Source organism: Carya illinoinensis, chromosome 1, assembly GCF_018687715.1.
Source record: "Carya illinoinensis cultivar Pawnee chromosome 1, C.illinoinensisPawnee_v1, whole genome shotgun sequence".
NCBI classification, from domain to species: Eukaryota; Viridiplantae; Streptophyta; class Magnoliopsida; order Fagales; family Juglandaceae; genus Carya; species Carya illinoinensis.
The window spans coordinates 9765333-9790314 of NC_056752.1; the positions used below are offsets into that span (position 1 = coordinate 9765333).

Below are 24982 nucleotides of genomic sequence, written 5' to 3' on the forward strand. Positions count from 1 at the left end.
CCTTACCAAACTCATCCCTGAGAGAAAACATGTCCAAAGATTAAACTTGAGTCATCTCCTCCAACGAAAAGCCACTGTAAATGGCGCCGACGGGTGTATTCTTACATACAAATTCTCTTTCTCTCACTCTCTCTCTCTTGAAGATAGTTAAGGAGAGATACACATTGCCTCCTACCGATTGAGAGTTTTATTTTGGAGCAAAAGGAACCAAGAAAAGATGAAAGAGAAATTTCCAGAGGCTTCTTACATTTCTTTTTTAATCAAGACAGTGGAAGAGGAGAAAAAAAAAAAACCATGTGAGTGCCGTTGGGAAGTTTGGTTTTTCTTGAATCTTAAAGCAAGCTTCTGCGATCTTGTGCTTAAGCTTCTGGACAGTGGATAAGTCATCTATTTTATTCAAGGACATAAAAAATAGAATGGAAAAAAAGAAATTAAAGAAAAGATGAGAAAGAAGAGATTTGGAAGAGGGGAGACGAATGGGTGATCGAAAAGAAAAATTCTAAACATAAGTTCATATACCACACACCATCTATTTTTTTATTTTTTTCTTTTATCGAATGTTTGGCATATGCATAATAAATAGAAAAATTGAATTAGTTTAAAAGAAAAAATTTTAAAAATAAAAAAATATTAGGTATATAGTGATGAAATTTATGAATAGTAATACTCGATCGAAAATAGATCTGAGAAGCTGATGCTTTCTTCTTCTTTATGTTTTTTTTTAATATAAAAAACTAACTGCAGCAGGCCACTTCCGCTTCGTACGCAGATTGGTTTCCAAAACGGAGTGTAGCTTTTTTCATCTTGATATGCTCTCCATGTAACTTTTCGTCTCATATCATTGAATGTTCTCTCTCTCTTAGCATTTATGTATTCATTCCATATGTTATATTCACATGGATATAAACAAACGGTGTTAATTTTAATAGAAAATATGAAAAACCGTTAAAACAAGATTTTCCATTATATACACATTTTTTATATATAAAAATAAGATAAAAAGATAAAAATAATAAATTACATATTAATTAAGTAGATACAATAATCTAAGACTTCCATATAAAACTTCGGAAAAATATAGTTGCAAACATAATTGTCTACTAATCTGTACATCAATGTGATGTGATTGGTCAAAAAGTAGATTTTAGTGAAAATAATGTTAATTTAAATTTTAAGTATGAATAAATCAATATTAATACACAGATTAATGCGTAACTATACTTATATAGAGCAAAACTCTAAAACTTCGGATGCTATCCCGATTTGATGAAATGTTCACTGAGGTCTTAAATTTTACCTATAAATAGAATATTAAAATTAGAATAATGCTATTTTTTCTCTTCATTTTATCTTTTCATTTTAATCATTAATGCATTTAATTTTTTTTTATTTACTGATTAAGAAAGTGATGATTAATTTATTAATATTTTTTTTATACTTTTTAAAAATATTTAAAGATAAAAAAGAATATGAATAAAAAAATAAAAAAAATAAATTTTGCTCGGGTGCACTCCCACTACTGGCGGCCAAGCAGTTCTCTTTAAACTGTCTATGGGAACGCATAAAAAGTAAGAATAGTTGTACGTAAATAAATCAATCGAAAGTTCAAACCACTGATTATTATTATACTGAAACGAACGGAATCTAAGCATTAGAGCAGGGTAGACTCTTGAATCTTGAAGCCTGGCAAACTAAAAGAAATGGGTTTGACTAGCAGTTGGAGGTATTCCAGAGCCTCAAAACTCTGTTCTCGTCTCTCGTTCGATTTTCAATCTTTATTCTGCTCCCTTTCTTCTCTCGGTTTTCTGTTTTTAAATATTTCGTTTTTTTTTTTTTCTGGGTACTATTGTTTATTTGTCTTCAACTGAATTCCCACTACCTAGTCCACCGGTACAAAAAACAATCACAAGCATCTCTAACTTTCCCCCAATTCGAACCACCACCAAAAGCTTTGTCCGTGTCTATGGATTTTCCAAATTCCTTGATGAAAAGTTGCAACATCGTGCTTCTATTTTCTTGTTTTGTAATATGTCGGAATGGGTCCAAGTAATCATGCCTTTCTGCTGCTTTACCTTCTGATCTTCATCGCTGTTGTTCCCCAAAAACCGTACGAGTATTAGCCCGAGTCTTTGTTTTGAAGTTTCAGAACTGGGTGTCCATCAGTTTCAAATTTCGACAGTTGGGTTTGATCGTTGCAGGATGAAGTTGTATTCTTGATCTGAAACTCAATTCCGTGCTCGTTACATATTTCCGAAAAGCGACTTCAAACTTTTCAGCGTTCTGATAACTGGTACATCCGTAGATGCACTTCGGGCTTCATATATCTGTTTTTTTGGTTTATACCGTAAATCCTCCATTCAGTGCTCAGTTTGCTGCTATAATTAGCTCACCTTTCATCTTGTAAAGCAGTATTTTGCCTCTGGAATTATCAACTTTCATCAGTTCCATCTGTTGCAAGCTTATGTTCGTCTTCCATCCCAGATTATCATTGGGCGGCTCATTTGAAGTTCGCCAACTATAGGTTTCCATCTATTCCTCCCCATGATAGTTATATATAGTGTTTTCTCAACTAATATCGCAAACTATTTTTTGTTAATTAGGTGCTTCACCCTTGATCCTGGATAAGAAATAAAATGTTCACTCCACTTTAAAATCGCATTGTTTTTTCCATGTTAAATTCACATATCAAGAAGCTGATATTTTGACCTAATATATATATATATATAGATATATATGTGTACTTGCCTCAATATATATATTTGGAATAATGTTCCTTGATATCTTTTAACGCACTTACTATATAGGTGTTTATGTCAATCGTATGTGGCCTTCCTATCCTTGAGTGTGTATACTGTCTGGCCTGTGCTCGCTGGGTGTGGCAGAAATGCCTCTATACTGCAGGCCATGAAAGTGAAAACTGGGGCCTAGCCACAGCTGAAGAATTTGAGCCTGTTCCACGCCTTTGTCGCCTAATCTTAGCTAATTATGAAGATGATATTTGCAACCCACTTTGGGCTCCTCCTGGTGGTTATGGAATTAATCCTGACTGGGTAGTCGTACGTAAGAATTATGAAGCAACGGTGGGCCATGTTACTCCTTATATGATTTACCTTGATCATGATCATGCTGATATAGTTCTTGCAGTTAGGGGACTCAATTTAGCGAAGGAAAGTGATTATGCAGTTTTACTTGATAACAAACTGGGGCAGACAAAATTTGGTGGTGGGTATGTCCACAATGGGCTATTGAAGGCAGCAGAGTGGGTTTTTGATGCGGAGTGTGAGGTTTTGAGGGAATTGGTTGGGAGGAACCCAAATTATACCCTGACATTTACTGGTCATTCCCTAGGAGCAGGAGTGGTAGCGTTGTTGACATTGGTGGTAGTTCAGAATCAGGGCAAACTGGGTAACATTGAGAGAAAGAGGATCAGATGCTATGCCATAGCTCCTGCTCGGTGTATGTCACTAAATTTGGCAGTCAGATATGCAGATATTATCAATTCTATTGTACTCCAGGTACAATCATCAAATCCTTTTGTTCCATTTTAGATTTTTGTGCTTTGCTGTCCATACTTTTGGTTAATATTTAATTATTTATATTAAAAATAAAAGTGTGATTTTCTCAGTGGAATGGTTTTATTTGCATTTTAGCTTTACATCATAGTACAGCTGAAATGGTATGTTGTAAGTATTTATCATATTGATTATTCATAATAATAATTTTGGAAATGTGTACTGTCAACTTCAAAATGCTAAAAAGAAAAATTACTTGTGTCCAATTTCCACCAATACAAAATGAGTAATGCTAGGTACAAGCCTCATACAAGCCCTTTGTAAAAAAGTTCTTACGACCAAAGCACCATACAATAATAAATTCACACCTTCCTAGTTTAATAACTATTTTTGTTGAGATGGATATCATGTGATGGAGTGATATATTTAGAACAGCACAACATCTTGAAAAGCGCATCAACAAATTAGCTGCCATAAATGGGATGGATTTGTGAAGATAAGATGGGGGTTGATTAAGGGGTTTAAATGCCATTAAAAGGTTACTTATTTTTCTGTGTTACCTAATGGTTTTTACTGATGTCCTTTCTGCCTATGGATGATTGCATGTGCTAATGCTTTTAACATGAATTATCTTAATGCACCAGGATGATTTCTTACCTCGGACCACCACTGCCCTGGAAGATGTATTTAAATCACTTATCTGGTAAAAAGTAGTATGCCACAGTCTACCTCCTTTTCACTTGGTATTAACTTGTTTGCATGATTAAAGTTTTACTAAACACATGCTTAACAAACAGTCTGGGGTACTTAAGCAAAGAATGACTTCTTTGGTCTTGGAATGTTTCATTATGTCATATATATGGATGTCCCTCAGAGGGAAATATTTTTCCTTTCTTTCAAGGTGATGGGGAAAGGGTTTCCAGATAATTTCGAGAATTATAAGAATTGAAGCCTCATGTACCTCTGATAGATGGTGAAGGAATTTCTTTTAATGTGACACGAAAATTAGTTTCTTTCAACCTTTAAAGATAATCATATTTGACTTGCTACCTTTATTTTTTTCCTTTCTTGTTTGGCTGGAGAGAGCCAGTGGAGGGGGCCAAGAGGAAGTCCCTAAAAATTGTATCAAAATCTGTTCTATATTGCACCTTGAAAATTGAAAACTGATGCTTTCTTGTGGTCAGTTCGCAACCACACCAAAGATGTATCCCTGTTTATTTCTATGAACAAATATAGCTCCGGTATGATTAATTCATGAAATCAATGCTTCATACACATGAATTTTAGTTGGTCACTGATCATATTCTCTTATACAATTCAGAGTGTACCATCCAGGTGAGATTCTAATGCGGATTTCTTTCATTTGGACAGTTTGCCATGTTTACTGTGCTTAATGTGCCTGAAGGATACATGCACACTGGAGGAGAAGATGCTTAAAGATCCAAGGAGGCTCTATGCACCAGGTCGGCTTTACCACATTGTTGAGCGGAAGCCCTTAAGGTATAATAGTTTTCATGTTGAGTATCATAATTCTTGCCTGGGGAAGACAACTCCAGCCCTAGTCAGGTTGTTAAAGCAAGGACTTTTGTGGTTGTTCCTTCCCAAACATTTCCTCAAATAAGAATAGTCGCCAACTTGATGTTTGTATGTCCTTCACTGATGGAGGGAAGCACAAAATCATGATGGGTAATGTAGGGGACTGGGTATGTATAAGAGCCAGTGAGAAGAGAGCGGGAGAGTTTATTTTAATGGTAATAGTGGAAGAGATTAGTTACCGTGGAGGAGACATCTTACTACTTTGTTTATCTAGGTGTGTTGCCAATTTGGCACATGCAGGAAACCTGCTCCTGGAAGATTGTTACTGTTTGCAGGCTTTAGGCATACCTCCATCATACTATATGGGTATCATCTTGGGATGCAAGAAGATTCTCTCTCTCTCTCTCTATCTGTGGGTGGGTAGGGAACCTGGTTTGCTGGAGTCTGGACTTGGCTTCACCAAAGGTGGCCTGTGACACCTGACAATCACTTTTATGAGCCTCTACTCTTTACTTTAGTCATCAAGAATCTGTGAATGCAATGATGCTTTAATTACTGGGAATTAGGATGTAAAACACTGAGCTCAAATAAGCCTCTGAGGACCAACTCTGATGCTAGCCATGAAGTTAACTTACATGGGCCAGCTTTCGTATTGCTACAATTTATGGATTGCCATGTAGACCCATCAAATTTGCACAAAAGGCACAATAAATGTTTCTTCTAGTTTTTCAGAGATTGTGGTATTGTAAACTTGTTTTAGGCGCACTTATGGAATGATATCAGGTGGATTTTATGCACCTAAGATCAATAATTTCATTATTTAGTGCTATCTGTGTCGTGGCCCTTCTTTTGAGGACAGTACACGTTTGGTGCTTAATATACAGTTTATTTTCCCTGTTGCAGGTTAGGGCGATTTCCGCCAGTTGTGAGGACAGCAGTACCCGTGGATGGGAGGTTTGAGCACATAGTTCTTTCCTGCAATGCAACTGCTGACCATGCTATCATTTGGATAGAGAGGGAATCACAAAGGGCTCTTCACGTAAGTTACCAGCAATAGAATTTGCCCCTGGAAAACAACTTTAATACCACAGTTTTCAGTGCCCAGCCAAGAAGAAGACAGTTTGTTCATCAGGGTCTTGAAAGTATACAATCCCATCACTTAGTGTTTGTTAACTGCTTTTATTAACATTATGCATGTATCAATCAATACACACAACTTGCACGGTCGAGGTAATTTGATACAAGCACCTAAGTATCCATTAAATTACCTTAGAAGTTTCCATAATGATCCAGAAACCACCCCCTTTTCTCCTCAATTTTGATTATACCATGCTTTAGGAAAGGAATCGGGTCCTACATCCACGCCTTTGACATCAAAGGTTAGCCGTTTGATAGGACACATTTGGAAAGCTGCCCACTTCTAATTGTTTTTTCGATAGTATTTGTAAAGCTTTTTTTTTGCTTTTTTCATTAGCGGTTGTAAAATATATTTGGCTTTTTTGAGCCTTATATTTACTTATCAAACCGCTTCCATAATTTTATGTAAAAGGTTATACTATTCCAATATTTCAATTTAGGTTATGCTACCGTGCTAATTCTGGTATGAATCTATGTATTCCAGCTAGTTTAAATTGATTAATTGAGTTTTTGTCTAGGATTTATATGTTCTCCTTATTACCTAAAATTTAACTTTCTTATAAATGCTAATCCCATGTCTTGACAGTGGAGATAAACTCTAAATACACTTGCAGTTTAGATGGTTGAATATTGAAAGCTTATTTTCTGCTTACCGTTGGTTTTTAAACTTTATTTTTGATTAATTCAGTTAATGCTGGAGAACGACAAGATAATGGAGATTCCCGTAACGCAGAGGATGGAGCGTCAGGAGTCTCTTGTACGAGAACATAGCCAAGAATACAAGGCAGCACTCCAGAGAGCCATTGCATTAGATATCCCTCAGGCATACTCGCCTCCTTCGTATGGAACGTTTCATGAAACGGAAGGTGAGAACTCTGGCAGATCGAATGAGGAGATCTCATTGTTGTCCTCTAAGGAAAGAAGGGAAAGTTGGGAGGGATTTGTTGGGCGTCTATTTGATGTGGATGAGTCCGGTGACATGGTGTTCAAACAGCCATAGACAATCAAAAGAATTTCACAATGTAACTTAGCAAACAATTTAGTCATTCTTTGATTCATATCGAGCACCCTTCGTTTGGGTTCATGATTATGTTGAAATGAGAAGGAAGAAAATATGATAGGGGACATGAAGAGCTGTGCATGTATTTACAGCATTGAAAAATTGTAAATATGACTTTTAATCTTCAATGTTAAGTAGGCCACGATTCTTTTAAGAAAAATTCTTTATACAGTCGCTTGAGGTAAGCGCTGTGCAAACGGTTGTTGATGTGGCAAAATATTTTCAATTCACCGTTTTGAAGATGATAGCCTTTTGAAGTCTCCCTTCCTCCTCAGTTTCTATTCTCCCCATTTTCATCTTTCATTTAAGAGTTCCGTTCCTGTGAAGTCTCCCTCCCTCCTCTCTCTCTCTCCTTCCCACAGTCACAAACGCTAGCCATTTCACAGATCAATATTTTTTTTTTGGCTTTGTTTTCGTGGGATTGGGAAATGGTTCATGGGTACGTGATTTCGTGGGGTTGTTTTCGATGCAGCAATTTTGTGCAGCAGATCAATATTCTAAATTTACTGAGGAAGGCACATACATTTTTTTTTTTTGGTGAGCTGTGAAATGGAATATTTGAGTTTTGAAGGAAAACGAATGGGAGAGATGGGACAATTGAGGAAGAAGAGAGAATGGAGGGAAGAAAAGGATTTGAGGACGGTGAAGGAAGGAAATCGAGCATGGTTGGGTGAAGAAGATGAAGATGGAGCGTGCTGTGGGAAAGACGAAGAAATGGGTATGAAAAATAAAAGACGAAGAAATGGGTCTGAAAGGTCAAACTCTTGAAAGTCTACTTTTATTTTATTTTATTTTATTTTATTTTTTTGATAAAAGCTTTGCCACATCCGCACCGTTTACATACCGCTTACATAGCGGTGTTTGTACCTAGCAGGATTGTTCTTTTAATGCCCTCTTTTGCACTTTCCGATAAGAAATAGATTGTCAAAATTCGGCAATCAGCTGGTGCAAAGTGTGACGCCCCCAAATTCCGTTTGGGATCGAACGGACATTTAAAGTGTCGAGACATGCAACACAAGGTTACCTGCCCCCGTTCATGACATATAAGATGCAATATTCCTAACATGCATCTAACATTATGCAATATTCGCAACGGATAATTTTTTTTTTAGCAATACTATGCACCAAACTAAAAATATCCCAAATAATTAAAACATACTTCATATATAAAGATCCATTGAATAACTAAGATCACAGCACTAGTTCAAAATAGTTATGATCCAAAAGTACTGGAGATCCAACTCCATCGTACAAGTAGTAATTTAACTACTATATTAACATTAACGACGCACCGTCGTTCAGTCGACTGTGTCTAGTTGGTCAGCTCCTGATTCTCCTTCAGGTCCTGTAACAAGATCTACCATTCGGGGGAATGATAGTTGGGACTACCACAGTGAGATTTGATTACAAATCTCAGTAAGTTAACAAAAAAACTTCCACACAGGCTAATGATGCATGGATGACAGTAAAAGCATAAATGCATAATCAAATTCATAAGTAATTAAAGCATAACTTAGCGTACAATATAGTATAATTGACATAACTTAAATTGAAACATGAACTGAACTTGACTTGACATGAACTTGATCTGAAACTTGACTTAGCATGAACTTGCTCTGAAACTTGAATTAACATGAAAAATACATACTCCACAGTTGTTGTGACCCCATGTATTATACGTGTAAATACATACTTTACAGTTGTTGTGGCCCAATGTATTCTACGCAAACTTGACTTAACATGAAAAATACATACACCACAGTTGTTGTGGCCCCATGTATTCTACGTGTAAATACATACTCCATAGTTGTTGTGGCCCCATGTATTCTACACATCACAATGCAGTTAAATACATACTCCACAGTTGTTGTGGCCCCATGTATTCTACACAAACTGAATGTACTCAAGATGAAACGTGACTGGAATACAAAAGGACTGGAGCCCTGACGTAACATAACGTGATTTGAACATAAATTGAAATACATGACCAACTTGAGATAGAAACATTTCGTAACATGACATAACATATAATAGACAACATATTTAACATGACATACTTGTAATGTACAGTAATACATGACAGAATATATTATGTAACAGATAAAAATTGATGACAGAATAAATTCTGTATAATAGACAATTACGTGATAATTTGGCATGGCATGACATATATGATAACATACATACATACACTGTAGTTCCTTTACTTAGCACACATACACAGTAGACTGCTAGTAAGTTAAAAGCTAACTTACCTCGATCTCCGCATTTCTTATAAAACTTCAAGTGCGATCACGAGGAACTGTAATTAGTGATTATAAAAGTTAGAACTAAATCACTAATAATTTGAAATATGGAAAATACTAACTTAAAGAGTAAAATTTTCATTTTACTCTTTACATGTGGGAAAATGACCGTTTTACCCATAACTTAAGGATTTTGCATACTAACTCCAAAAGTTTTCAAAATTTACATTCCTCATGTAAATTTTGTCCTAAACTTAAATATCAACTCAGAAAAATTTAAAACAAAACACAACTATGAAAAACACACTATGGCCGAAACATCCATAGGCCATTTCCCTTAATTTTTGTTGCAATTTCTTCCAACTTCAAAACTCATGCTTAAACCAAAATTTTGCAACAAACATCTTCCAATCCTAAGTTCAAAACCATACTTAAAACATCCATTTAGAAAAAGCTAATAATTAACACCAAACTTTTTTGTAAAAAGATCCAAGCACTTGAATCACAAGTTTTGACCTTAAATCAAAACATTTCCAAGAATTTCAAAAATCAAATCTTACTTCTAACATATTCATAATATCATCCTAACATCAACCACGCTTTAAATCATCAAACTAAAGTCACCAAAATCACAAAATAACATTTGTAGCTTTTGGTTTAACACTTAGTCCAAAAACAGAAACTTTTTTCCCAACTAGTTTTGATCAATTTCTTGATCTATGACTTATAAATATATGATCTTCAAACAAAACCATCAGATGGTTTAAAAAGATGTCCTAAAACATATATAAGCTTCTAATTCAAGATCACATGGTTAGAAATTAATCAAAACATAAATTTAGCCAAGAATATCCACACTTTGGCTTATCTGAATATCTCTTTGCATAAAATTTCATATCTTTGAAACTAACATCAAATATCTTCAAAATAATAATATAACATGTATATAAGATGCTTAGGATCATCCAATAAAATTATTAAAGTCATTAGAATAGGTTTAGACCACCAAAGAGTTAAACTTTCTCAAAACAGAAACTGTTTTTCTTCTTTCAGTTTCTAAGTTTCTAAATCTAAGAAAATCTTTCATCAAAACCTTTAATCATGCAAAAATCCTCCACCAATAGTCACATATACATGTTAACAATACTCCATAAAAATTTCGGACCAATATCTATCCATTAGCTTGGTCAAAAACTCCAAACTATAACATATTCTCCAGTTTATCTTTCAGAATGACCTTTCTGTAGTTTATATAATATTTGACTGACCAAATGATCTTCAAATGGGGAAAATAAGATATCCATGTAAACTAGACTAAAAAAGGAACAACTTATATGAAGGAGAGTTTATGATAAAACACTTACAAAAGCTTCGAAATAGGCGTGCAAAAGAACTCCTAAAAGCTGTCCGAGCGAAAGTATTTGATATTCTTTTAAAGGAACGTGTAAATGAAGATCAGTTTGTAGGTGATGGCTGGAGCTACTTATGGACGAGATAAGGAAGATGATAAGGCTGGAGTTGAGAGTTGAGTATAGTTTTCTCCTACCCAAAATATCTATAAAAGATTATCTCATAATATTCTATCCAATAATATCTACAAAAAATCAACTTAAGATATTTTTATCTAATAATATCTATAAAAATCAACTCAAAATATTTTTACCCAATAATATTCACGAAAATTACTTCAAGATATTTCTTTTTATTTTTATTTTTATCCAGTAATATCCACAAAATCAGCTTAGGCTATTTTCCAAAAGTGGAGAGTATACTTGGAAGAGTAAGGTGACTAAAATCTTTCTATGTGTCCTATTAAAACTTTCTAACTATTTCCAATAATCAAAAACATACTTCTGATACCATAGTGAGTAATAACATCAATTATACGATTAATAGATTAGTGAAAACTTATCGGGTCTTCACGAGATTCCTAAAGCCAATAAAAATTTCACCGTTAAATTTCTAGCGGGCTGTTACACAAAGCACATGCTAGCATTTGATGAATTGACAGAGGAAAATGCAAACAAAAACAAAAATAAAAGCCTTACTTCGTTTTGGATAATCAATACCTCACATTTACCAAGATAAAAGTTTAGTTCCTGAACAAAAGAGTAGTGCTAGCGTGCAGTCCAGCTTGACCGTTGGGTGTGCCCATTAATACAATATTTTTTTCACATTTTTTAACATATTTTAATTTTTTTTAAAAATAAAAAAATAAAAAAATATATTAATATATTAAAAATTGCTTTATTAATTATTAAGTATAAAAAATAATTAAAAAAATTTAAATACATGAGTGGTCAAAATAAGAACTAAATCCAGGTGGCATACTAACATTTTCCCTTAACAAAGACTGCCAAAATCCGGACGCACACAAGCTTCACTTCACACTTTAAGAAAGCTTGTAACTTTCCGCGAGTGTGTTCTGAACTTCAATATAGGCAATATCTCACGCTGACCCAAGACAAAAGTCAAAGCAATATTAACCGGATCAAAGTTCAATTTGTGCATCTCAAGTGTGGAAGAAAGATACATGAAGGCCCCCACATAGTTTATTATTGTATATATAAGTATTACCGTCAGCAAAAACGAGCAATATTTCATCCTACCATTACAAAATGAGATTTTGCAAACATAAAGTAATTGAATATGTGTATTTACTCTCATGCTGTAATTACTCGTGTACACATTGTATGTAAAGAACTCTATCAATGAAGAACATTCTTTTGGCAATTCTCTTATTTTTTTTTTTTATTCTTACGAGCATGGTGTGCCCACTCATCCCTCAAGATTTTAATCCTAATCAAAACTCAAGTAGTCGATGTTGTTCATGCACGAGGATTAAAAAGATGAAAGGAAAGAACCCACTCAATTGATTAAACAACAACAATGTGAATTCAAAATGGAGGGCTTTACCAAGAGAATCTTTGAAGAGAACTGCTAAATTCATGAGATTGAATAAAAATAACTCACACATTGACATAACTTGATATGGTACGTCAGATCGTAATGTTCTTTATACTGTAAAATAAATTTGGCATATCACTAGAAGTCAAGTCAGTTGTTTCTCATCTTCAAAACCTGACAAAATAACACTCCAGATATATCGTTCACTTTCCCATCGACTTCTCACCTGCCAAACAGAGCTTAAGCACAACTTTGTGACTCTACTATTATAAATTGGAACCACCGTCTATGGAGGCAACCAAGGTGTTGAGTCATCGGCAGCGATGGAGGGGTTGTAGGTTTGATGAAGAAAGAAGTGATGGTTTGGTTAGGGGTTAGCTAAGTGAACTAGAGATCCATTTTTGGTTGGGCCTACAGGCTTTCATAAAGTTAGGTCTTTTAATTATTTAAGTCCAATGTCTATCATATAGTTTACAATCTATTATTTTATTCCATTGTAAGGGTTTCAACCCATAGTTGTGTTCGGTTCTATTTAGCCCATGTTAAGTCCATTAGGAGTACATTTGTCATTTTCATTAGATACATAACTCAGTAGCTCTTTCCATACTCAAGAAGAGTTTGTTATGATGAAGGAGAATACAGCTTCATGTGTGGGGGATTCTATATTTCTCTCTTTCTCTAATTTGGAGGTTATTCACCCTCGAAGTGAGCTCATTATTATTCCATAGATTCAGTGTATAACAAGTTGGTACCAGAGCTGATCATCCTCAACAGCTGATCACCACCATGGCTAAGGGCACCCACATCAATCAATTGCAAGATGGGTTGAATAGGTTGAAGAAGGCGACGACATCTTAGTTGAAAACATTAGAAACTGAGGTGTTAGCAATTAAGAGACAATCAAATTTAGTAGTTCAGTAGCTGGCAGCCTTGAGCTTGGAACTGCAGAAGAAGAACTCGGGACATCAGCATGGAGAATCCTCATCATGAGTGCATCACAGAGCAAAAGGATATGGTAAGGTCAGTGGAGACATTATGCTCAAGTTAGTAAGGATTGATTTTGCTTCCTTCCAAGAGAAGGATCCCTTAGGTTGACTTCATAAGGCTAATCATTTTTTTATTCCATAATACTCTACCTCACCACAAGATGAGATTGGCTTCCTTCCACATGGAAGAATAGGCACCATGGTGTGGTTCAAGACCTAGAAGAATAGTGGCCATCACAAATTGGGATACCTTTGCTAAGGTATTCCTAATTAGGTTTGGCCATAACTCATACAATAACCCCATGGAAGACCTAACAAAATTGAGGCAAACAAGTTTTGTTGAGGAGTAAGAGGTGGAGGTTGAGACTCTATCCAATAGATTGTGTAGGTTGTCTGACTCACATAAGTTGAGCTGTTTTTGGAGAAGTCTGAAGGATGAAATCAGACTGTCTGCCTAAATATTCAACCCTCCAGACCTCTTAACAACTTTTAGTTTGGCTAAGATACAATGAAACTTGGAACTAGGGAAATATCAAAGAAATTAATCCTCAAGTTGGCCATAGTGCCAGTTCAAAATATTAGTCCCAATCAAATGAAAGAAAGAAAGGAAAAAAGGTTATGCTGATTCCAAGTGGAATCCAAACTGCAAGTGCAAGAATCCAGAATTGTTCTTAAAAGAGGAGGTGGATATTGAGGGGGATGATGAGTTAAGGGTGGCCAATTAGTTACCACAAACTGATTTGGTTAAGGAAATTGTGGAATTCCCAAAAGTGACCTCTAAACCCTAGATTTCCCTCCATGCTTTAATAAGATCATCCAACTCTAGGACCATGAGGCATCCAATTCTAGGACCATGAGGGTTAAAGGGAAGGCTGCAGGATAATGGATTATGATTTTAATTGACTCGGACAACACTCAATTTTCTAGACCCTGTTGTGGCAAAGAAACCTAGATTCCTTATTTTCTTGAAAAAATGTGAAGGTTAGGTTGGCTAATAGTGACCAACTATTCAGTGAAGAAAAATGGATGGGAGTTAAGGTGAGCATCCAGGGAGTTTCTTTCACCTTGGATCTATTTGTACTAGAGTTCATTGGGTGTGATTGGTTTTGGAGTGTAGTGGTTGAAAATCTTAGGTATTGTCTCATGGAATTTTAAACAAATCACCATACAATTTTCTTTACAAGAGTATAACATCACTTTGTCAGGAATGGTATCTACTTAGTGTTGGAAGAAAGTCCTTGGAACAAACTCAATAAGTTAGAAAGTGAGTGATATTGCAATTGATAGACGAAGGGGAACTCTCCATTGAGCATACTTATTTTGAGCCTTCAAAATGAGTATTAGAGCAATATGATGATGTATTTCAAGAACCAATGTGTCTTCCCCCATTTAGGACCTAGGACCACCCCATTAACTTGTTGCCAAAGGCTAAACCAATGTCTGTAAGACCTTATAGGTGCCTATTTTTTCAGAATGATAAGATAGAAATGTTTGTTAGGGAGCTTATGAACTCTAGAGTAATTTAGCCCAGCCAAAACCCCTATTCCTCTCCAGTTTTGTTGGTAAAGAAAGCATATGAGACTTAAAGGATGTGTATGGACTATAGGGTTCTAAATCAAGTCACTGTCAAGGATAAATTCTCCATACCAATGGTAGAGGAACTACTAGATGAGCTAAGTGGATCAAGGTTATTTTCTAAGTTGGACCTCAAATTTATCATAAAATCAGAGTAAAGTCTGAAAATGTGCACAAGATCGTCTTTCGCACCCATGAAAGTTATTATGAATTTTTAGTCATGATTTTTGGATTGATTAATGCCCCATCCACCTTTCAAAGTTTGATGAATTGGGTTTCCAGACCTTTTTTTAAAAGAAATATTTTTATTTTTTTTAAATGACATATTAGTGTATAGTAAGAATGAAGAAAAACACCTAAGGCACTAAGAACTTACTTTAGACATGTTGAGGAAGCATCAATTATCTGCAAAATGGTCCAAGTGCAGGTTTGGGTGACAAGAAATTGGCTATTTAGGCAATCTAATTTTTGCCAAGGGATTAGAGTAGACAAAAAAAAATTAAAGGTTATGATTGATTAGCTTGAACCTATAACCCTAAAAACTCTTAAGCGGATTCCTAGGCCTCGCGGGCTATTATAGAATATTCATTAAAAATTATGAGGATATTTTTCTACCCTCACTACCCTGCCAAAGAAGAATAGTTTTCAATGGAATGAAACTGCAGAGACAACTTTTATAAGATTGAAGGAGGAACTCACCCACCCACTGGTAAGGCTGTTCAGCCGACTCGAGCAGGTCCAAAAATAGTATTTCTAACCCGATCCGAATCAAGGCACATTCCGATATCCATATTCATACCCGTAACTGATGACCTGATTACCCGTACCGTGTTTCTTTCCGGAAGAACAGTTATTTCCAACCTGTTATTTTCTCCCAAACGAACGATATACATCAACCGTGCCTCTTGACGAAGATCAATGACGATGCATTGCTTCAATGTGATGAAATGATTATATTAAATAGCCCTTGAGTAGATGCATTAAATAGCCCTATATCTTCGACTTTACAAAATACAAAAGTTTTCCTATCTTTGTTTCTTTTGCCCCAAGTTGGGAATAAGGTCTCTCTATTTTAAATATGGGAGATCATTTTATGTTATATTCATTTGTGAAATGACTAAAATATCTCATATTCACTTGGCTAAAATATTACATATTTACTTGAAATAACGAAGTATCTCAAAGAGGGAAAGTTTGTGCTGAATTGATTAAAATTTGCTTCAATTCAAAGTAAGGAATATGGCTTTTCTTATTAGCTAGGGACACAAAATAAGGTATCATGATTGTAGCTGCGGCCAGCTTGTCGATGGTTCTTCAAAACAATTGTCCATCATTGCGGTTGAAAACCTCCTGAAAATTGAATTGAAACTCTGAAACGTTAGGAGAAACATTCCATCAATTCAGTACATAGTTTTATCCATTTCTTTGACCTAATTAGCAACTTGGCCATCAGTGCCCTGAAGTTTAGTATGCTCTTTGTTTGGTTTAACTTGAAGATCAGGAACTGCTTCCCCTGCAATTGGAAGTAAGACAAGGGTAACTTTTAATCCTCCACAGCAAAGTTGATGAGTTCTAGGACAACCACCACATGCTCCAGATCAAGTCATTCAGTGACCACAAATGAACTAATTTTCACAATCAGTGACATTTTGCATTCTAAGCATTAATGAAGTAGACAGCCAAGAAGTTGATATGTAGATGTTACTGGTATGCCTGATCAGAAGGTATTCTGAGCATGGAATTCTTTTCAGATTTGACCAAAGGTTATTGGAATTACGTAAAATTTGAGAGGACAGTAAGACTGTCTTTAGATTCATGAAATAAACTAATGGTTTCAATTGTCTTCGCCAAGGCTTGGGAACTTTGGTTACCTGTGACTGATGAGGAAGGTCCAGGAAAACTCAATTAAAGCGTCAATTCATTCAATAGAGAATATAAGGCGCATAAAATGCACTAAGAAGCCAAGTTGGTCAAATCCAAAGAAAACAGCAAGGATTTGGCTCATTTGCAAAGAATATCATACTTCACCAATGAGAGTTATGCTCCAATAGAATGTGCCATACTTAAAAACAAAAGAAGTTATTGGGGTCGGAAACCATGTAGGAAACTGAAAACATCACCCTAAGTTTCATTGACTGCGACCTATCAAAAACAAGTTTCACCGACTGCGATGTACAACTGAAGTGGGTGACCCAAATATGCAGGAAGAAACTTTGCTGAAGAAATTTAACCAAACACAATAGTGTGAATTGAAGTAAATCCCAAGGTACATAATGCAATCAAGAACATGATAACTGAACTAGGCCCATGCATATTATTGCTTAAAACTCGTAGTCAGCAACTGTAGGGGCATTAAGTTAAATGGACAACGATAGCAAAATCTGAGTATTACAAGGGCTCTTTTACTTTGTAGGCAGTAGACCTTCAATGAATTCAGAAGGGTGTGTTGTGTATATCTTATATATGGACTTCCTGAGGGTAGGACTTAGCAAAAAGATACACTATAGCAATGCTCGTATAGAAGGGGGAAAGCAAGGGAAGACTTACCATGCATCCTCTTGACAAATCGCTTGAACTCCATGAAGTTGTCTCTCTCCATGAGAACTGGGCTGAGCCTAAGGTAGGTAAAGGCAGATAAGTGCCTCCCATCTGGATCATTCCTGGGTTTGGCATTCTCCAGTATCTTATTGTAGCCTTCTCTATCATGGCAAGGAAGAGCATTCTCACTAGCTACTGGAATGCAAACATCCCATGCAGCATTCAGCACCTGGATATATATATATATATATATTCCTTAAATGAGTCAAAAGCTTTATTCAACATAACATAAATTACAAAGAGACTGACAATTGAATCTGAAGCAGATCCATTATCCTAATTAGACTTGGTTGTTAACTTTCCCTTCAAGATTCCACTATGTTAAACTAGGAGTATATTAAACCCTAATCAAATACATATTGTATTTCAAAGGAATGACTCGTATACAGTGTCTCAAGAGATATTAGAACAAAGAACATATTGTTGGTCAAAAAAGAAAATATGAAAACATGTCAATTGTCATGATGATCCAGCCACAATCGACAGAACTTGAATTCTCAATCCAATCACATGGGTCGTTGAATAAGAACAACATTTAACCAGAAGATTATTTGAATGATCCTAATCACAGAGGCTTTTCAGACTCAAAACTACATGGGAATTTGGTTGAAATAACATTATGAACTCTAGGACTAGTATTCTCCACATTGAACTGTAAATACGTCTGATGTTCCTACAAGGAAACCCTTGTCGCCAGGATATAAAACTATAAACTGACTACTAAAAAACATTATGAATTTCTGACATGAGTACCTGCCAAACTAATCCCTCAGGGTCTGCCAGTGCTTCAGGGAAGTCCTCATGCTGGTCCAATGTACGCAATTCGACGCATGTGAAATTCAGAGCAGCCTCATGCTTTTCTAACATTGTTGCAATTGGTGCATAACCATCACAATTTGAAGGGTTGTAAAATCCAGCAGTCAGCTCAGCAGCATGGCTGGCCGTTTTGTACCACCAATGGATGCCTGATAGCTACTCATTAACCAAATAAGCAAAGGTTATTTATTAGCAAAAATGATAGTCATTCGCTTCAAGTAAAACAGGATAAACAGACAAACGGTGTTACACCCTTGCCCGAAGAAACTATGGCTCCCATGTTGGAGTTGAAGGAAAATGGTAAAGGAGATGTAGGCTCCACTGAAGTTGCACGTATAGGTTCGCCCGAGGCGAAGGGACTTGCTATCACTCTAAAAGCTCCAATGGGGATGGAAAGAAACAACGGAGTGGATGAGGAGGTACGGGACTTGTCATTGGTGCCTTGCATGGAGGAAAGTCAAGAATTGGGAATGTAGTTGGATAATGTGTCCAAGGACAATATTACTTCCTTGGTCTCTCTTCCTCCTATAATAGATTAGATTCTGCCTAAAGTTAACGAGATTCTGCCTTTCGTGGGAATTTCACATGGAGGATGCGAAGACCAGTTCAATGAACTAATCACCATGATAGAGGCAAGCCACGCGCTTGAAACCAAGAGTTTCAAGAAAAATAGGGAATTACAGCGTCTTTCTTGGGCAATCAACTACGATGCTAAGGGAGGTAGCTCAAGTAGAGAGAAGTCTAAAGGGAGGGCAATGTGAAGACGGGAAACATAAAGGATTGGGGCTGGGGTTGGGGTTGGGTATTAGTTCTACGGGAAAAAAGGGGTTGAGGTTCAAAGTAATTTTTTGGGTATTTCGGGATGTTTTGGGATTAGTTTATTTTGGATTGTTTTTTACGGGCTTTTTGGGTCATTAGGGGCTTTTTAATATGGGTAAGGTGTTTTCTTGTATACGTTCAGTGTACTTGGTTATTTATTTATATGTATATATATATATAATATTTTTACTTAAAAAAAAAAAAAAGCAAAAATGATAAAAGAAACAGGTTTCTCATTGTAACTATGGCCTTTTACCAAATGAAAGCAACTAACCTTCACAGCAATGCAAGTACCCTCAAAAGCTAAATTAGCTAGGGCAAGTACACGATCTCCATGATCAATCAATACATGAGAGTACCATTTAAGGAAGAATCTGCCATAATAGCTATCATAATCACCTCCATCGCAAAAGAATCCAGTCTCATGTGGTGCAGAATTATAAAAACCTGCATTATCTGGTCCTCTGGCCCAAAATGAGTGTCCCCTTGCTTCTGCTGCTTTTGTAAGACTCTTCATCAAGTACTTATCATAGCACTGAACTGAAATAGGTCACTTCAAGGCATACAAGACTTTGATATATTTTATAAAATTAACTGAAATTTGTGACGGTGGATCCACATCATGACTATAGGACATATTGAGGATCTTAACAAAACACTTTCGAGAAAATCATAATTATGGAGAACTTTGCAGCAACTAATGACATACACACCAATCACCATTTACTCACAAAGGAAAAAAGAAAGAAGAGTACCTGGAATTCCCCAATACCAGGGTATCTCCAACCATGCTTTGCTGGATAAGAAGGATACCGCAGCTCTCCACATGGTCCTAGTCCAACTTCAATCTCAGAGATGATTCCATTCTCAAAAAACTCATCAAATTCTACCCGAAAGCTTCTCATGTAGTCGAAGTAAACCTGAGTGTTTTTTTTTAGATAATAACAAACCAAAAGGTAAAATTACACTTACCCTATCATAGAAGATCAAAATATTTTTCTGTATATTTAACTATAGAGAACAGAGTTTTTTAGATGATTAGTATAAGGTTTATCCAAGGATTCAATGGTGCCTGTATGTGCAGATAACATAGTTAGCAATATGTTTTTTTTTTTATCAGTAAATAAAAACTTTATTAATGAGAAAGTAGTCACAGCCCTAGCCTACAAGATCAACACCCATGCGTGATTGTCTAAAGATACAAGGAAGTCATGAATGTTCATGCCATTAAAATCTATTACAGAACATAAAATGGGATGGTGAAAGGAAAGGAACAATTACATATTTCTTTAACTTAGATCCTCTATACAGAAAGATGAAGATCCAAAACAACCTAAAAATCATAGTTAAATGAATTACCTCAACAGCAGTCCGGCCTTTTAAAACCCGTTCCTTATCAATTCCCCATGAGAGGCATTCAGTATTGCGCCTCCCTTCTTTATTAGTGAAATATATGTCAGGATTGCTCTGACCAATTTCTACCACCCAACAAGGGAGCGGAATGTGCATATCATCACCAACATTACCTCCACATTCATGAAACGACATTACAACCTGAACCAATTTTGGGTTAAGAAATGACATTTAGGCCCAACTTGAGGTTCTCAAAAGAGAAATAGTAGAGGATTTTTTTTCAGTAAGTTATAGCAGAAAATAATCCTGAAAATAACTTAGTTCTTACTTCCATATCGAGCTTATTACTGTCTCCCAACAAAAATAATTGAACAAGTTTCTTTGCATTGTTAATTTTTAACTTATCAAAAAAGAGTTTCTTTGCATGTGTACTTTTGTCTATCATTTCGTTGGAAATAATTATATTTATATAATCCTTGCGATGCCAGTTTCTATGCCTATTTTGGCTTTTTCTATTTTCCCTTTAGATGGACCAACATATAAAGGTTTTGTCGGCAAGGGGTGGGAGGGAGAAACAGAGATGGTCCATAGTAAGTTGAGATTTGGATGGCCAATGGCCATAGTTGAAATCTTTTTAGTCTCCAATTAAATTTATTTTTCCCATTTTGTAGATAAGTACATATATCCATCACTTTTAAAGATGCTATAGAATAACTAAATATCTACAGTTATTAACCTCTTTTTTTTTTTTTGAGTTTATTCCAATATAATTACCCAATTAGAAACAATTTTATCTGCATTTGTCCAAATCAGCAGATTCTACTTGTCAGGTTACAAATGAGCTTGAACCTGCTTAGTTCTTGATTTAAATCTTAAAGATAATTTCCGTTACTTATCAAAAAATTGAAAAAAAAAAATTATCGAATTGATGTTGTACTCACTTCTCAAAATCAACCCACAACCAACACAGGTTCACGGTCATACAAACAGTAACTATCTCACCAATGTTTTTTATCTACACACATTACAAAGAGTGCATGCAAAGCAACATTTACGTGCCTCAAAGCAGAGATGTAAGGATGTAGACAGCTAAAAGAAACATGGCTGTTGCCTATATTAAAAAAGAAAAAAAAGAAAAAAAAAAAGCATAGCTGTTCAAGCAACATAGATAACATATTACTTACCTGCAACTTGAGCTTGAGGTCACGCACAATCTGGAAGAGCCTAGCATAGCCACTCCAATTATATACCTGTGGAGCATGTGCCTCTACGATTCCCCACCAGCAATCAATCATAACACCATCAACATTAGCTGACTTCAAGATCTTTAGCTGATTCAGAAGACCTTCTACATCATCCAATTCGCAGTTCATATTTATGATGCCCAGCTGCCATTTCCCCCATTGTAATAAATAAGAATAACTTACTAAACTGCAGCCATTACTGGCAATTACATAACAGTACTGAATAAGCAGTGATTCTATGCATAAGGTTCCATATAGAAACTTTTGAAAAATTACTTGCTCTCCCTTTCAGAAAGCAAGCCATGGCAGTTTAGACATAATTGGACTCCTGAAAAATAGAATACGACTACATCCAGTCACAAAACAGAAATAGAATTAAAAGACTCACCGGTAGCATCACATATACGGGAACATAAGAAGTACCAGCAAAGTCACGCTCCTGAAACTTTTGGGTTGTGCTAACAGCCTATCAAAAGAGACTAAAAATTATTGAAAAAATGGTGAGAGGGTCATCTTTTAAAGAAATCCAAATAGTCCAAAAATCAACGAAGCCACTAAAGACGTTTTCTTGTAGTTACTTCTTTCTACGAATGCATTTTAATTTCTACAAATAAGTTCATCAACCTTCACCGTCATTCTAAACTCCCACCTCCAATTTCACTTGACAACATCCGCCTGCCAAAAAATTTCTTTCCACTTCTTAGAAATATGAGCATATTTAATACACTTCTTTCTTCGAATTGTCTCTTACTGATATTATTCCGTTTTCATTTGCGCAGAAATATATTACAATACGATGCTTAACATATGCTAAAAAATGCACAAATTTTCAACTCAGTTGCTAAAACAGCACTACCACACGAAACAACCCCATCACGAACGAAGAATCACCAGCAAGACAAAATTATCAAAATTTGGAAACTCAAAGATATAATAATTTATCAAAATGAAAATTAAACAGAAAAGAATGGATTGTTACCGGCTGGTCGTCAACAGCATCCACAGAATCACCCACTAGAGGATAATCCTCAGTCCTCTCTGCTCTCTCTCTCACCATGGCCCAAGCTCGAGACGGAGAGCTAGACGATACAAAGCACCCCTTCACGCCGCACGAATTTAAGTCCACTGAGCTCCTAAAACCTAAGGAAACTCTAAGAAAAGCAGAAAGTTTATGAGAATTTTGCGGAGAAAAAGCCGTTGTTGCAGCAGGGAATGCATTGGGAGCCCTGAGGCAATTGAAGACTTGAATCGAGGTAATAGCCATCTCTAAAATGCTCTTTTTCAGCGACGCTGGAGTTGGAAAACACTTTCAAAACACTGTTTCTTTCCAATGAAAATCAGAAACTTCCTTTCCCGAAAATAAGAGATCATGCTGCATAACTGCAAACCGTGAAGAGAAACTTTCACTCAAAGCTGCTAACGAAACAAAAAGAGTGAATTTATTTAATTACAATTCATTGGAGTATACCATACGGTCTTTGCTTGCTTCGCCTTTAAAGAAAAAATCTAGTTGAAAGCCATTGGATCAATATGCACGTTCCTTCATTTAATGTGATTATTTAGAAAATCAAATTTTAATGAAAATTATGTAAATTTTAATTTTAATATGAAAGTAATAATGCAGCATTAGATCGATATGTAAATTCAATTGTACCTGATGAAACTCTCAAAAGTTTTCTCGTGAACCAAGCAGACAAGTGGAGAAAGTGGCGGGGAACGGAACCCGTGAAGATGGATTACGGATCCTAGATATTATTATTTAATTACATAGTTTATTTATTCAAAGTGAAGCTGAAACAAAAAACAAAAAGACAAAAAGAAGGTTTCTTTTAACAACCTCTAAAGAGAGGAAGGGCAACGGTAAAAGACCATCGTTTACCGTACACGTGGTGGATGATAAGGCTAGGCGGCTCGTTCAAGCTGGGATTGGGCTTAACTCCAATTTAGCATTGGGCCACGATGTTCTCTGTCCATTTACAGTATTAGTATTGGATGGATCGTACCAACATTCAAAATTTGATTAATAAGTAATTTTTTATTTTTAACTAATCATTTAAAATTTGAAGTCTATACTAAATTAGTAATCATATTTTCTATAATAATCAAATATTATTATTTTATATTATATTTATTTCTTTAATTAATTTTTATTTTATTTTCATAATTTCTAATAACCTCCAATAATCATATTCATTTCCATTTCACAATCTAACAATATATAAAATAACAATCTCATACGTATATAGATGGTAAAATCTCTTATGTAAATAAAAATCTCACATGTACAATCCAACATTGCTTGTTATAATCCAACAATCCAACACAAATAATAGTCATAATCCAACATTGCATGTTTTATCTCATATGAGAAAATCACATGATCACAAGCACTAAATTATATAAATGAAAGAGGCAAGGAAAAAAAATACAAATAAACAAGAATTTCACCAACATATAACAGTCCAAAATAATAGCTCTACATGTGGTAATAGTTGCTATCCAAAATAACAACCCAACAGAACAAAAGCCATATATTAGTACAATCCAACAACCCAAAATAACAAAAATTGTAAAGTGTTTAATTACAATATTAAGTGTATAAGAACATGTTGAGATAGAGATGGCTACACATCTTCAAAAAGTTGAGATGAAGATGGAGATAGAGATATAGATGAAAATCGCTTCCGTGATTTCTCAAAATTCCATTTTTGATGATTCAAGAAATATTCTTGCTACATTCCATTCATGCCAGTAAGATCTAACTTCATTATCTCCATACCTATCTTCATTTTCTTCATATCATTCTTCCTCTTTTTCTCCACTAGTAATCATCCCTATCAGAATGAAAATTGTTAACCGCTTCTCTTCTCTTAATAGTGCTTTTGGCTCTATCATTTCTCATACGAGTTAAGGCCTCAACAAATTTAGCATCAGAAGCTTCTTTAACCTTCATCTTTTTCTTCCTTTCTTTCTCAACTTTCTTGTATAGAAGTCTCTAAAAAATGACCTCTATGTTGTCATCTATCGTGCCCGTCTCCTAGTGAAGTCGACTCTGCAATAGTTGAGTGTTTCCTATGTGGTTTCCTTTTCATTGACAACATTAATAAATGTTGATGCCAATTTAGTTGGTGTCTCAATAGACACCAACAATGTTCCACGTTATAGGTAGCCTTTTCAATCTCTCTATATATGA

General features: G+C 35.4%; 2 protein-coding genes across 9 annotated transcripts; one reads left to right on the forward strand and one right to left on the reverse strand.

Moving 5' to 3' along the window:
- The first annotated feature begins 1573 nt into the window (after nucleotides 1–1573).
- LOC122309897 lies at nucleotides 1574–7492 on the forward strand. 6 transcript variants are annotated; one of them, XM_043123677.1, is made up of 7 exons: nucleotides 1611–2290; nucleotides 2407–2521; nucleotides 2805–3515; nucleotides 4157–4215; nucleotides 4884–5012; nucleotides 5952–6087; nucleotides 6874–7492. In XM_043123677.1, the coding sequence occupies exons 3-7, from the start codon at nucleotides 2811–2813 to the stop codon at nucleotides 7183–7185; spliced, it is 1341 nt and encodes a 446-aa protein (XP_042979611.1). In that variant the 5' UTR covers nucleotides 1611–2290; nucleotides 2407–2521; nucleotides 2805–2810; the 3' UTR covers nucleotides 7186–7492. The 6 variants fall into 6 exon arrangements, 5 of the variants coding, with proteins under 5 accessions (XP_042979635.1, XP_042979611.1, XP_042979618.1 ...); XM_043123684.1 differs by having other exon boundaries at nucleotides 2410–2521; XM_043123701.1 differs by lacking the exon at nucleotides 2407–2521 and having other exon boundaries at nucleotides 1574–1723.
- Nucleotides 7493–16096: 8604 nt separating this feature from the next.
- On the reverse strand, nucleotides 16097–23598 carry LOC122309925 (beta-amylase 2, chloroplastic). 3 transcript variants are annotated; one of them, XM_043123729.1, is made up of 11 exons: nucleotides 23444–23491; nucleotides 23258–23329; nucleotides 22769–23169; nucleotides 22178–22255; nucleotides 21730–21933; nucleotides 20552–20746; nucleotides 19948–20112; nucleotides 19467–19727; nucleotides 18311–18529; nucleotides 17507–17726; nucleotides 16097–16472 (listed from the first exon to the last, which is right to left on the reverse strand). In XM_043123729.1, exons 3-11 carry the CDS (start codon nucleotides 23051–23053, stop codon nucleotides 16390–16392), a joined length of 1710 nt encoding a protein of 569 aa, XP_042979663.1. In that variant the 5' UTR covers nucleotides 23054–23169; nucleotides 23258–23329; nucleotides 23444–23491; the 3' UTR covers nucleotides 16097–16389. The 3 variants fall into 3 exon arrangements, with proteins under 3 accessions (XP_042979663.1, XP_042979653.1, XP_042979673.1); XM_043123719.1 differs by lacking the exon at nucleotides 23258–23329 and having other exon boundaries at nucleotides 23444–23598; XM_043123739.1 differs by lacking the exons at nucleotides 23258–23329; nucleotides 23444–23491 and having other exon boundaries at nucleotides 22178–22268; nucleotides 22769–22910.
- Between the last annotated feature and the right edge of the window lie 1384 nt (nucleotides 23599–24982).

Coding starts and splice junctions, on each gene's coding strand:
- LOC122309925 (XM_043123719.1), bottom strand. CDS start 23,053: ATGGCTATTACCTCGATTCAAGTCTTCAATTGCCTCAGGGCTCCCAAT. Junction 20,747..21,729: donor ACCTCAAGCTCAAGTTGCAG/GTAAGTAATATG, acceptor AAATTGGTTCAG/GTTGTAATGTCGTTTCATGA. Junction 16,473..17,506: donor ATTTGTCAAGAGGATGCATG/GTAAGTCTTCCC, acceptor TTCCAATTGCAG/GGGAAGCAGTTCCTGATCTT.
- LOC122309897 (XM_043123701.1), top strand. CDS start 2,811: ATGTCAATCGTATGTGGCCTTCCTATCCTTGAGTGTGTATACTGTCTG. Junction 5,013..5,951: donor GTTGAGCGGAAGCCCTTAAG/GTATAATAGTTT, acceptor TCCCTGTTGCAG/GTTAGGGCGATTTCCGCCAG. Junction 6,088..6,873: donor AATCACAAAGGGCTCTTCAC/GTAAGTTACCAG, acceptor TGATTAATTCAG/TTAATGCTGGAGAACGACAA.